General features: G+C 45.1%; 1 protein-coding gene across 1 annotated transcript in view; it reads left to right on the forward strand.

Annotated features, from left to right (window-relative positions):
* The window catches only part of SLC25A43 (solute carrier family 25 member 43), a 52751-nt gene extending 39626 nt beyond the window's left edge, over positions 1-13125 (forward strand). The window contains exons 4-5 of the mRNA XM_044268446.1: positions 7872-8006; positions 11833-13125. Coding sequence (XP_044124381.1) covers positions 7872-8006; positions 11833-12039 — 342 coding nt within the window. The 3' untranslated portion in view covers positions 12040-13125. The remainder of the gene's footprint in view (positions 1-7871; positions 8007-11832) is intronic.
* The last annotated feature ends 945 nt before the right edge of the window (positions 13126-14070 follow it).

The raw sequence follows: 14070 nt of genomic DNA on the forward strand, positions 1-14070 counted from the left end.
TCGCATTATACACTGCTTGTTTCCATGGTTACTACCACCCTGCAAGTCATCAGCGGTGGCTGTGCTTCCATACTATAGGAAAAAGTGCTGGCCTCTCTGGTGATTGCGAGCATGAGAGCTCACATAGGCTGTTGCTTTTTTTTTGCAAGCACGACCACCACTGATGGATTTGCAGAGTGGTCGTAACCATGGAAAAGAGCAGTGTATAATGTGATGGAAGAAGGGAGCAATATGGAGAATCGCAATACATTAGTAAGTGCCTTGTATTAACTTTCTCTACATGATGAATGCTATTTGATGAAGTGACGCAACCATTTTACGTGCACTGGCAACACAACATTTTCAGTCTCAAATGGGTTATGCTATGATTAATGTAAAAAATGAAAAATCGAATGTCATATAGTACAGAGATGCTTAACCTGTGGCCCTCCAGCTGTTGCAAAACTAAAACTCCCAGCATGCTCTAATAGCTGTAGGCTGTCCAGGCATGCTGGGAGTTGTTGTTTTGCAACAGCTGGAGGGCAGCAGGTTGGGTATTCCTGATATAGTACATGATGCCCTTTTTCTTTTTTTTTTTTTTTAAATATAATCTTTATTAACTTTTATCAATTTTCATTCCAAAAGCATGTTACAGAGTTATGAGAAATTGACAAGGTTTGACATAAAGACAATATATCTGTCACATACTGCACAATTATTTACATGAATAAAGCTGATCCCTAGCTGTCATTCTTTTCACATTATTTATTGGCTGCTCGATCAAAGTTCTGGTCTTTAAAGCTAGTCAACTAGCCCCAAACTGAAGGTAACCCCTCACCTCCCCCCCCCCCCCAAACTTTTTCCTCCAGCATACCGGATCCTGATATAATTTATACATTAATCGGACAAATGATGCCTTTCTAACAAAGCAGAACCAGCCCTGTACCTCACATAGATCCGGAGAGATCCCTTTTCATTGCTTAATTATTCTCCTAGGTTTATTTCAGGCTGGCATCTCAGGGGTGTGTTCTTTCTCAGGGGGAGTTTTTTTCACGCAGCTCTCTCCCTATCACAGCTCAGGGGGCATGTCCTTTCTGATGTAGCTCTTTCCCTGTAACTATCATGACTTCTAACAGAAGATATATGGCTGGTGACAGTTCAAGAGTTAGGGCTCATGCACACGACCATATGCTCTGAGACATGCGGTCCGTGAGCTGACCATATGTCCCGGAGCGGCATACATTGTGCAGTGCTGAACAATAGCCCCGTGGACGGCTCGATGCACACAGCATCCTAGTAACCTAGGATGCTATGCGCTCCCGTGTGCACGATGTATGCCACTCCTCCGGGACATATGGCCCTTAAACTGAGCATGTGTGACCACCTCAGTGAGGAAGATGAAGAAATTAGGATAAAAAAAACGAACAGCAGGTGGCGCTATACAGATACATTTTAGTAGCTCAGTTGCTGTACTAAATGTCATTCATTGTAATTGCAAAAATATTCAGATCCAGCTGCTGGTTTGAAAAATTTCGAATATTTTTCATGGTAAAACCCCTGTAATGTCGAGCACCCACATGTAGCCCTAGCCTCATACAGTAGTAAGAAATTGAGTAGGATTTTAGAGTTGCGGCTGTAAGCTGAGTATTGGTCTTGGAGATGTATGTTGTACAAATGTATTTTCTGGCCTGTAAATCTGGCTGCTCCTTGACCTCTGTAAAGACATTATTAGCCCTGTTTCTGTGGAAGTTGTAGATGGTTCCCACGTAGTTGAAGGACGACAGATTCACCTTTGATCAATCTGTCAGCATGAACCTCATAACCCCGCCACTGGAATATGCTAGTGTATGGCACAGTAGGCGGTAGTGGAATGCAGAGACAAATGTGCGTTTTGCTGTACAGTAACAATCATGTCTGAATAGCCCTTTAACAAATTAATTATAGTTAATTTTTTTTAAGCTGGCCATACACTTATAGGGATATTCCCACCTAATATGCTATAAATGTCTAATAGATGCGGGTCCCCCCTCTGCAGCCTGCACCGATCTTAATGAGGGGGTGAATGGAGAGGTGGGGAGCTGTCTCCATTCACTTCTATGGAAGTCATGGACACTGCGGAGCTGTGACTCCCATAGAAGTGAACAGAGCCATCTCTGCATTTACTCTGCACCTGGATGTATCAGCCAACAGGGAGCCCCATTCTGGAGATGCAGGTCCTCAATTTATTAAGACATGTACAGTATATCCTGCCAATATGCTGTAAATGTCCATATACAAAAAAAGTTTATTAAATTAAGGGGGTTGTCTTACTTCAAGTGGCATTTTATCATGTAGATAAAGTTAATGCAAGGCACTTACTAATGTATTGTGATTGTCCATATTGCTTCCTTTGCTGGCTTGATACATTTTTCTATCACCTTGGTTATACATGGTTACGACCACCCTGTAATCCAGCAGTGGTGCCCGTGCCCGCATACTATAGGAAAAAGTGCCGGCCTCTCTGGTGGTCAGGACCGTGGGAGGTCACATAGGCTGGTGCTGGTTTTTCTATACTATGCAAGCACGACCACTGCTGCTAGATTGCAGGGTGGTCGTAACCCCTGGATATGAGCAGTGTATAATGTGATGGAAAAATTAACCTAGTGAGTGACGAAAGCAATATGGATAATACATTAGTAAGTGCCTTTCTCTACATAATTTGGGGTGGGGGTACTATCTCCCCTTAGAGAGAGAGCAGGAGGAGACTTATAGGCCATACATGCTCCTCTGCAATTCTGTGAGGAAAAGGATGCAAGTGAGCTCTCAACAAGCTCTGCCTCCAATGCCACCAGATGTAAGGCGGCTATCCCAGAAGTCCATGTTTGACCTAGGGTTGGGCGATATACCGGTATCACGATATACCGCGGTATTAAAAAAACGGCAATATGGCGATATCGCCGTTTCCTAAATATCGCGGTATTTCGTGACGTCATAGAAGCGGTCATGTTCGCTGACCGCTTCTAAATCCGCGGCCGCCCGCCCCAGCGTGAAGTACCGTACGGCACATTTACAGAGTACTTGTACGCTTGCGGCGGCGCTCTTATCCATTCGGCCGGCGTGAGGGAGGGAAGGAATACTGTGACTCGCATTCCCGGCACCCGACCTCTGAGAGGACTCTGTGATCCGCGCAATTAATCCCAGCGTGGTGATCACAGCGTCCTCTCAGAGGTCGGGTGCCGGGAATGTTCTTAAGTCCCTGCATTGGTGGCAGCAGAGGGCAGTTCCGATCGGAGCCCCAGCAGTGTAATGCTGGGGCTCCGATCGGTTACCATGGCAGCCAGGAAGCTACTGAAGCCCTGGCTGCTATGGTATGTTAGTGAGCGGCATTATACTCACGTGCGCTGTGGCCGCCGGGCGCTCCTTTTTCTCATAGGTCTGTGCCGCGCATTGCTAATGCTATAAGCATTAGCAATGCGCCGCACAGACAGAAGGAGCGCCCGGCGGCCACGGCGCATGTGAGTATAATGCTGCTTACTAACATACCATAGCAGCCAGGGCTTCAGTAGCTTCCTGGCTGCCATGGTAACCGATCGGAGCCCCAGCATTACACTGCTGGGACTCCGATCAGAACTGCCCACTGCCACCAATGATGGGGGGGACGACCCTGTGGCCTCCAATGATTAATACTGGGGAGGGAGGGGGGCCCACTGCCACCAATGATGGGAGGGGGACCCTGTGGCCACTGCCACCAATGATTAATACAATTAACGTCTCCTTGTGGCTGCCTGGCTGCCCCCATACAGTGTAACGTCTCCTTGTGGCTGCCCCCATACAGTGTAACGTCTCCTTGTGGCTGCCCCCATACAGTGTAACGTCTCCTTGTGGCTGCCCCCATACAGTGTAACGTCTCCTTGTGGCTGCCCCCATACAGTGTAACGTCTCCTTGTGGCTGCCCCCATACAGTGTAACGTCTCCTTGTGGCTGCCCCCATACAGTGTAACGTCTCCTTGTGGCTGCCCCCATACAGTGTAACGTCTCCTTGTGGCTGCCCCCATACAGTGTAACGTCTCCTTGTGGCTGCCCCCAGTGTAACGTCTCCTTGTGGCTGCCCCCAGTGTAACGTCTCCTTGTGGCTGCCCCCATACAGTGTAACGTCTCCTTGTGGCTGCCCCCATACAGTGTAACGTCTCCTTGTGGCTGCCCCCATACAGTGTAACGTCTCCTTGTGGCTGCCCCCATACAGTGTAACGTCTCCTTGTGGCTGCCCCCATACAGTGTAACGTCTCCTTGTGGCTGCCCCCATACAGTGTAACGTCTCCTTGTGGCTGCCCCCATACAGTGTAACGTCTCCTTGTGGCTGCCCCCATACAGTGTAACGTCTCCTTGTGGCTGCCCCCATACAGTGTAACGTCTCCTTGTGGCTGCCCCCATACAGTGTAACGTCTCCCTGTGGCTGCCCCCATACAGTGTAACGTCTCCCTGTGGCTGCCCCCATACAGTGTAACGTCTCCCTGTGGCTGCCCCCATACAGTGTAACGTCTCCCTGTGGCTGCCCCCATACAGTGTAACGTCTCCCTGTGGCTGCCCCCATACAGTGTAACGTCTCCCTGTGGCTGCCCCCATACAGTGTAACGTCTCCCTGTGGCTGCCCCCATACAGTGTAACGTCTCCCTGTGGCTGCCCCCATACAGTGTAACGTCTCCCTGTGGCTGCCTGGCTGCCCCTATACAGTGTAACGCCTCCTTGTGGCTGCCCCCATACAGTATAACGCCTCCTTGTGGCTGCCCCCATACAGTATAACGCCTCCTTGTGGCTGCCCCCATACAGTATAACGCCTCCTTGTGGCTGCCCCCATACAGTATAACGTCTCCCTGTGGCTGCCCCCATACAGTATAACGTCTCCCTGTGGCTGCCCCCATACAGTATAACGTCTCCCTGTGGCTGCCCCCATACAGTGTAACGTCTCCCTGTGGCTGCCCCCATACAGTGTAACGTCTCCTTGTGGCCCCAAGTGTGTTTTTTCTTCTAAATGGGCATTTATCGCGATATATATCGTTATCGCGATAAATTTCTTAATATCGTTATCGTGGGTATATTTTTGATATCGTCCAACCCTAGTTTGACCCTTTAAGTAGGCCTTGAGACATGACTCTGATATAGGTCTATTTAAAGGGTAAAACATTGTCATATAATAACCGCCTTACATCTGGTGGCATCAGAGGCGGAGCTTGTTAAGAGCTCATTTGCATCCCTTTCTCTACATAATGCTATTTACTGAAGTGACACATCCCCTTTAAATGCTTCGAAAAAGTGGTATAATTTGCAAAATGTGGTGCTAATGATCTGCATCATATTTATGGTATAATTTTCAGTTTGTTTTTTGCTCTGCAAATTATTATATAATAGATTTGAAAATAAGATGCATCAAAGGGGCGTGGTGCCCATACCTTGGCAGAACTTCTTGCTGTATTGATCTCAGTAATGTAGCTGATGACAAAGTATTTCTTCATCGTCAGTCTCGCATCCTAAAAGCACGGACTGCAATGTACTATAAAAGGATTAATAGACAAGTCTGGTGCATGGAGGAGAAGTTAATAATCTTAAATACTTAAATTGGACAATTAAATAATCCCAGACACCATATCCTCTGTGGAGGAGATTGCAGCGGTCTCCTCCTCTGACAAGCAGGTGTTTGCTGAGAAGGAACGTTTCCTTCCTGACAATTGCCCTTTACACGGGACCTATATACATTAGATCGCTATCCAACAGCTCTTCCTCCGACTTCCCCCATACATCAACGTGTGTGTCCAGTGGGGAGGAGAGGGTGAGCAGCTATGCAACATCTGACACCAGCTTATCTCCTCTGAGAACAAAATGATTGGGCGTGTTGAAATTCAACTGCATGATTCTTCTTTTCCTGACACGTCTTGTCGGGGGAGAGTTGGGAGACCTTCATACGCTTTAGATGTTTAGTCCCCAAATTTATAATAGACATAATAATGTTTGGTAGAGATGAGCGAATCAATTCTAACAAACACATTTGTCTCTTTAGCAAGACTTCTTCACCTATGGGTGCTGTGCCTAGAGGCGGAGAAGCGCCCACCTACCACCCCCAGAGGTGGAGAAGGCTGGCTAATGAGACAAATCGATTTTCTCATCTCTAGTCTTGAGTTTTGAGGACTATAAATGAAGCCTAGGGCCATGCAAGGCCCATGTTAGTTCAATATCCGTCTAGGCTCCACACTGGAGTTCTGTCTCATGAGCCCAGGAAGGTAGTTATCTGTATTTATTATAGCTCCTAATTTGCGGAGCTACATCTCCCAATTGCTGTACTTTCTGCTGACTATTCACCTTGGTTGAAGCATTAATTCCTCATAGTTTTACTCCAAGAGCATGTTCTCTAGGCATGTGTGCCCTGCTAGTTCTAAACAGGAATTACCTGTTCGGGTGTAGCAGAAGAGATCTGAATACAAACTAGAGACAATCCACTGGGACAGGGCTCCAAGCAGCGTTACTTATGTGTAATACACAATCCTTCATCAGGTTATGGAGATGCAGCCTACAAACATCCAGTAAAGCTTTGTCCACATCTGGTACTCTCTTCCGGCAGGAGCAGAATTGTCATATGCGGCATGGCCAGACACCACTGGAGCCACCAGATCCCTATTCACTATAATGGGATCTGTTGGGTTGCCTGCATGAATGCCAGAAAAATACCATACCCTAAAGGAAAAAAAGAAACCAATTACACACAGAAAACTTGAATTACTTTAATTACAAAATTGAGTTACAAGCAGAGCCCTTGTAGCACGGTGGATTTTTCTACTGGAGTAGGGTTCCCACCCCTGTCACTAATAAATTCAAAGACTCCAGTCAAGTTTATGCAAAGTGCAATTTTGTTTATTTAGCAAACAATGGATGTTGCTACGGCAAAGTAAATAGTGACGTTTCGGCACATCCGTGCCTTCATCAGACCAGTGCCGCTTGTGGTGCAGAAGATCTCAGGTGCAGATGTAGGAGTGGACGCAGTGAGACGGAAAACGTGCGGTTATACCGCTGAAGAGAGGAGGCGCCTCCTCTCTTCAGCGGTATAACCGCACGTTTTCCGTCTCACTGCGTCCACTCCTACGTCTGCACCTGAGATCTTCTGCACCACAAGCGGCACTGGTCTGATGAAGGCACGGATGTGCCGAAACGTCACTATTTACTTTGCCGTAGCAACATCCATTGTTTGCTAAATAAACAAAATTGCACTTTGCATAAACTTGACTGGAGTCTTTGAATTTAAAATTGAGTTACATTAATGGAATTCAAGTTTGCTGTGCTTTTTTTCCCCTGCTGGAAGGAACTGCAGCAGAAATGCAGATATGTTGCAGAATATGCATACTTTTTTTAAATGTGTTTATTTTTAATTTTATTTAATTTTGTATTTATTTTTTTGCACGACATCCAAAACGCAGCACTGTCCCCTAAGGTTTGCAGATTACGTCCAACAGTGTTTCTGCGAGGATTCTCATGTTGAAAAACTGCAGCGTAATATAGTACCAGCAAAGTGTAGAAAGTTTCACAAATCTCATGTACATTTTGCTTTTCTAAATGCACAAAAAAAAAAAAAAAAAAAAAAGTGGGAATGAAGAGAAGGTTTTGGGGTTGGTTGTGATTTTAAAATTTAGATGTGGGTGAATGTGACTTGGGGTAGGTGTCCCTCTTTAAAAATCGGAAGTCGGGAGGTATTCGGTTTAAAGAATAATTTCGCCATGCAAGCAACAAATATGAACTTAACCGTCCATCGCTTGGGTCACTGAAGTTTTGTCGTTTCTTTGGCAATTTAGCATCATTAAAGTTAATAAATGTTTGCATTGACATTCATGAATATTTTAGTTTTTTAGCTTTTTTTACCTTTATTTTCACAGGCACAAAGCCAGATTCTTTCCCATTGTGGAGGAGGTGATGTCCACTTCAATGGTGTGCTTGATTGCTTTAGACAAATTGTGAAAACAAAGGGTGTGCTTAGTCTTTGGAGTGGACTGACTGCAAACTTGCTTAAGGTAATCTTTATGGTTTATCATGATTAGGTCATGTTTAAAAGGGTTCTCCGGAGCAATTTAAAATGGCCTCCAGCAATGTGTCCTAGAATGTGAGCGGGCAGGTTCCCACCACTTGCAGAGCTGCCAATGGGGGGGTGGGGAGTGAAAGGCCTACTACACCCTATTCTGTGGCACTTGCATATACTACATATTGGTGAGCATTTCTGTCAGACTGCTCATCCATGATGGCATATCGTAGACGGGGCCGCGTCCTCTATTTTGCAGTTTAGTGAGGCTCCACGCCCTCGACCCCACCCCCACCCAGGCAGCACTGCAAGCAGAGGAAACGAGAGCTGTTTACATTGTAGGACAGGCCGCTGGTCGCTATTTTAAATCATCCTGGAAAACCCCTTTAAACTAATGTTTTCAACCACCTGACATTTCTACTAGAATCCTACTCCATGCTGGGATTTTGATCTGCTGCAAAAAGGTGCGGCGCTCCATGAGGGCTTAGGCCTCTTCGTAGGCCAGTGATGTCTCGTTTATTGGTCACATGGCCTAGGCACAGCTCAGTCCCATTCAAGTGAAAGGGAGCAGAGCTGCGATACCGAGCACAGCTGCTTTCCAATTTGGACCGTGCTGCAGCTTTCTCAAGCAGCTGATTGTGGGGTCCCAGATGTCAGACCCCCAAGGTTATCATATTGATTATACTAAGGATAAGTCATCAATAAAAAAATCCCGGAAAACCTGTGTCTGTACCCGTTGACTAATGCATATAGTAGTGATCTTGCCCTTCTCCAACAGCAGTATTGCAGTACACAGGCAACCTTTATTATTTAAAGCGCAAGTATGATGTTTTACCACCCAAGTACCACTAAAAATGTGTAGTGTGCCACACAAAGTGCACAAGGTCTATTGCAGACAGTCTCTGATAAAGGAAGGGCTCCACACACCCTACACAAGCCTCGGACCCCAAGGGACAGATGGATGGCCTCCCTTGCCACACGTTAAGGAGAGCCATCTGCACCTGGCTTCTACCTGGGCTACCACCCCAGTATTCATCAGGAGCTGAAGCTGGGGTTTGACTCCTTTCAACGAGCATTGTAATGCTAAATTTCACCTGTGGTGGTGCTGTATACTGTCAAGTATCCCTACAGATTACAACTGAATGCCGGGGGTCCCAGGAGGGGGAACACTTTGTGATCAACTTATTGTCAAGAGGTTCACCAAGGGGTAGATTTATTAAAATACCAATGTGTACACCAGCATTACATGACATGTGTGTCAAGTGTATGCCTCTTGGGGTCCATTCACACATCCGTGTGTGTTTTGTGGATCCACGGCCAGAACTTAATAGAAAATTCTTATTCTTGTCCGCAATTGCGGACAAGAATAGGACATGTTCTATTTTTTTCTGGATCGGAATTGCGGACCTGGAAGTGCGGGTCCGCATTTCCTGATCCGGGCAGCACATAATGCGGCCCCATAGAAATGAATAGGTCCGCAGTTCCGAACAGAATTGCGGACGTGTGAATGGACCCTTAATTGTGGCTTATTTTGGGCCGCCCATGTGCCAGAACTGAAATCTATTCCAGCCAGTAACTGGAGTAAATTTCTGGTGTAATGTGCACATATTGGTAAATGAGTCCGGCTTCGGAGGTCCTGCCTGTTGAAAGAAGCTAAAAAAAAATAAAAAATTTCAACAAGCAGGCACCTGCAACAAAATTAGCAATTTTTCTACACTAGAAATCTGGCTTGGAGAAAATGTATTATGGCTCTAAGTCTCTTCAGGGCATATTGGGTCCACATAACCTTGGATGGACAAGTGTGCAGTCTTTCAAAAAATGACTTTCTTTCAATACAAGCTGCTGTGAAATGTACTGTACATCATTGTTTGGGATTTTGCCTGGGTTTCCAGGAGTGGACCATAAATGGAAGCCCTGGGTAAAGGAACCCGCACCTATCAGACATGTATGACATATCTTGTGTACATGCCATGAATGTCCAGATAGGTGTCCTGCAGCAGGACGTGATCTCTATAGGCAGAACAAAAGCGTTAGAAAGGCACTATGGCTGATATAGATGAAAATGGACTTAATCTGTGCAATTTATTTTTATTTTTGCTGCATTTTTTTAAAATATTTTTTTAGCTATTTGTTAAATCTATAACATTTTACATTGGAGACTGTGCAGTGCTTTTGGTTTACTTTTATGGCGAATATAATTTATGACATCGCTGAAAACAAGAAAAATCTTAAATATGGCTAAAAGTAACTCCCATCCATAATGGCTTTTCTAAAGTGCAACACAAAGTGGTGCAAGCAATTTTGCGGAACTGGTGCGGACCCATTGCTTTTTTCAAAGGGGCCGCATTTCCGTTCCCGCAGCCCCGCAAAAAAATAGAACATGTCCTATTGTCCGCAGCCACGGAAAAGGGATTTCTATCATAGTGCTGGCCATGTGCGGTCCGCAAAATGCGGAACGCACATGGCCGGTGTCCGTGTTTTGCAGATAACAGTTGCGGACGTGTGAATGGACCCTTATTGTGACCCAAGGTATGTGGGGGGGAAAAAAATGCCACCAAGCTTCAAACAGGTGGATTAAACTGTTGGGGCAAGCGATGAAGCTTAGATGACCATACAACTGAACTGCCGGCTGAATGCTTGTTTGGCCAACTATCTCTTCTGACCCTCCCATACATTAGCATGCCCTGCTTGGCCAACTATCCATATGAAAAGAGGGCAAAACTCTGCCTCCAGGAGTCTGACTGTCTTATCTCCCTAAGAACAAAAGGATCATGTAGTTGAAATTCAACACACCCAGACCTCCTCTCCCCAACATCAGCGTCGGGAGAAAATCGGCGTGTTCAGCGACACAAATCTAACGTGTATGGTCAGCTTTAAAGATAACCTGTCATCAACTTTATGCTGATCTCACTGAGGGCAGCATAAAATAGTGACAGAAATGCTGATATCAGCGGTGTGTCACACATCAGCTAAAAGTGGTTGCTGAGAACCAGCATCATAATCATTGCAGCCCAGGCCTTGAAAAGAGTCAAATCTACCTGAAAAGAGTCCTGGTTATTCATAATCTCCTGCTCTCTCACCAATCTGCTGATGGTTGGCAGTTCTCTCCTAGAGAGAAAGGGAGAAAACAAGGTAGAAGACTGTGGGACAGCAGGAATTCATGAATAACCAGGACTCTTCTCAGGTGGCCGGGACTCTTTTCCAGGCCCAGTCTACAATGATTGTGATGTTGATTCTCGGCAACCACTTACTTTTAGCTTATAAATGACAGACCGCTGAAATCAACTCGCCTGTCTCTACTTTATTCTGCCTTTAGTATGGGCAGCATAAAGTTGATGACAGGTTCCCTTTAAGGGCTCATTCAGATGGCCGTATGCTATCTGCAAAAATGTAGATCCGTTTTTTTGCGGATTAGATGCTGACCCATTTCACTTTTATGGGGCCCTTTTCAAATGAAACATGTCCTATACTTGTCCGTGGAAATCAGGACATGGCCCCATTGAAGTCTTTGGGTCCGCAAAAATACTGAATGCTATCCTTTTTTTGCGGACCCATAGACTTCAATGGGGCCATGTCCATCTTATCCACAAAAACGGATCTACATTTTTGCGGATAGCATACGGCCGTCTGAATGAGCCCTAAGTCTGCACTCTTCTCACCTGTGAGCGGAAAGAAAATGTGATTTATAATGAAATAACTCCTGTGAATATTCACTACATCCATAGCACCCCCCCCCCCCCCCCCATCCCCCAGCAGCTTTATTTTTCCATGCATTTCAAGCTGTGTTCTCCAATAATGTCCCTTCTCCTTTATACTGACAGGTTGTTCCTTATTTCGGTTTGATGTTCACCACATTTGAGTACAGCAAGCGGTTCTTTCTATATCGAAATGGTTACATTGTATCCCCGTTAAGTAACCAGCTGAAACCGGGGGTGGATCAGAGCCTTGGACCCCGAGAACTGGAGGAGCTGCGCAAGCTTTTAAGACATAAGAATTTTGCAAACAGGAATCCATCCCTAAAAAGCTGATTATGGAGGAGAGGAAAAAATAAAATGCAAAGTATGTTTATTTGTGTGTTGGTATTAAAGGTTTTACTAATTTTATTATTTAATAGCAATCCGACTGCACATTTCATTAGAATCTTTTGTGGTCAAACATCATGGTTAAATGGGTTAACCTCCGTAAGGCTGGGAATGCTCATGCTGTTTTCTGATCAAAAGCCAGAAGGCATCCAGCAGAAAGTATAAAAGCCTCCACGCGCAGAAGAAAAGGCATCTTCTGACTCTCCCCTGGCAAATGATGTCGGGGGGGAGAGCGTATTGGGCATCTTGAATTTCAACGCCTGATCATTTTGTCCTGAGGGAAGATGAGCTACGGCCAGAGATGTCTAGCTGCGTCTTACTCTCCTCTCCCCCATTGAAAACGCATTCATGCTTGGCAGAACCGAGCATTTGGGTGTATGGAGGAGTTGGGAGGAATAGTTGTCGGCATTGGCCAACAATCTATTGAAGGTGTACGGGCACCTTCAGTCTTTTCTTAGTTTCCCATTGATGTTGAACTTTAGCTCAAAAAACTGCCACAAAGTGTTTTTAGTTCCAGTCTAATAAATCACTGTTGCGTATTTGTATTCATATTTGCAATGTTGACTGCTTTGTCACCAGTACTGCATGTTCGGTATATGACTGTTACAGGATAAGAGACATATTATGCATTACAAAGTATAAAGGGAATCGGTCAGCTCCATATTTCCTATTTAAAGTACATAGAAGCGATTCCCTACAGCGATCCTACAGATGCAGTTTTGCGCTTCATGAGTTTCCCTCAAACTCTACTAGTGAGCGATTTTAAGAAATTTTAGAAGGACAAGCCTTCATGTTCGATAAATCTGGTCATCGCTCTCTTCATGATGTGATGTTCCATCAGCGACAATAAGGGCATCTTGTATAAAATAAGCGGACATCTTGACCTATACATAATGGACTGTGATTCCGCCATACTAAGGGTACTTTCACACTTGCGTTTTTCTTTTCCGGCATAGAGTTCCGTCACAGGGGCTCTATACCGGAAAATAACTGATTAGGCATATCCCCATGCATTCTGAATGGAGAGTAATCCGTTCAGGATGCATCAGGATGTCTTCAGTTCAGTCGTTTTGACTGATCAGACAAAAGAGAAAACCGTAGCATGCTACGGTTTTATATCCGGCGAAAAAAACTGAAGACTCGCCTGAATGCCGGATCCGATTATTTTTTTTTCTTAGGAATGTATTAGTGCCGGATCCGGCATTCAAAAATGAAGAAAAAAATGAGAGAAAAAAAAAAACGGATCCGTTTTGCCTGATGACACCGGAAAAAACGGATCCGGTATTGCAATGCATTTTTCTAACTGATCAGGATCCTGATCAGTCTGTATGCAAACGGATGTCATTTTTTCTGACTGATCAGGCATTTTTCAGTTTGCCTGATCAGGCAGTCAGTTCAGGCAACGGAACTGCCTGCCGGAATCAAACAACGCAAGTGTGAAAGTACCCTAAGGACTGTGGTTCATTTGTCACTTGCATTTATACCCTAAACTCGCAGCACAGTTTACAACATGCGTCGCTACAGCAGTATTTTGTATCTGCCCTTTGTTAATCTGTGTTTTCCATTGTACTGCATACATTTTGTATGTTGTGTGTAAACTGTACCACTGATTACTGTATATTTACCTAGGGATAATTCATATATTGGTCATAAAATGGTTTGTTGAAATTGCCAAATACTGTACAAACTGTAGAAAATGTCCAATAAATCTGTGCAGTGTAAATAACTATAAAATTATTTTCTATAATATAACTTGGTCTTGGTCTATTGAAAGGTAGGGTTAGGAATGTCGCATGCACTACAAAAGAAAGTGTTGCCCAGAGCAAGCTGTCGTATGATTTTTCCAATATCAAAATAGGTCAGGTGAAGCGCTGTGAATGCTGCCAGTATTCTCCCTCCTTTGTCGTCTTCTCGGGGGCTGTGCTGCACTGCTGGTCCTGACCGCGTACAGCGTCAGGACGTGCAGATAGTGCAGCG

This window comes from Bufo gargarizans, chromosome 9, assembly GCF_014858855.1.
Source record: "Bufo gargarizans isolate SCDJY-AF-19 chromosome 9, ASM1485885v1, whole genome shotgun sequence".
Lineage (NCBI taxonomy): Eukaryota > Metazoa > Chordata > Amphibia > Anura > Bufonidae > Bufo > Bufo gargarizans.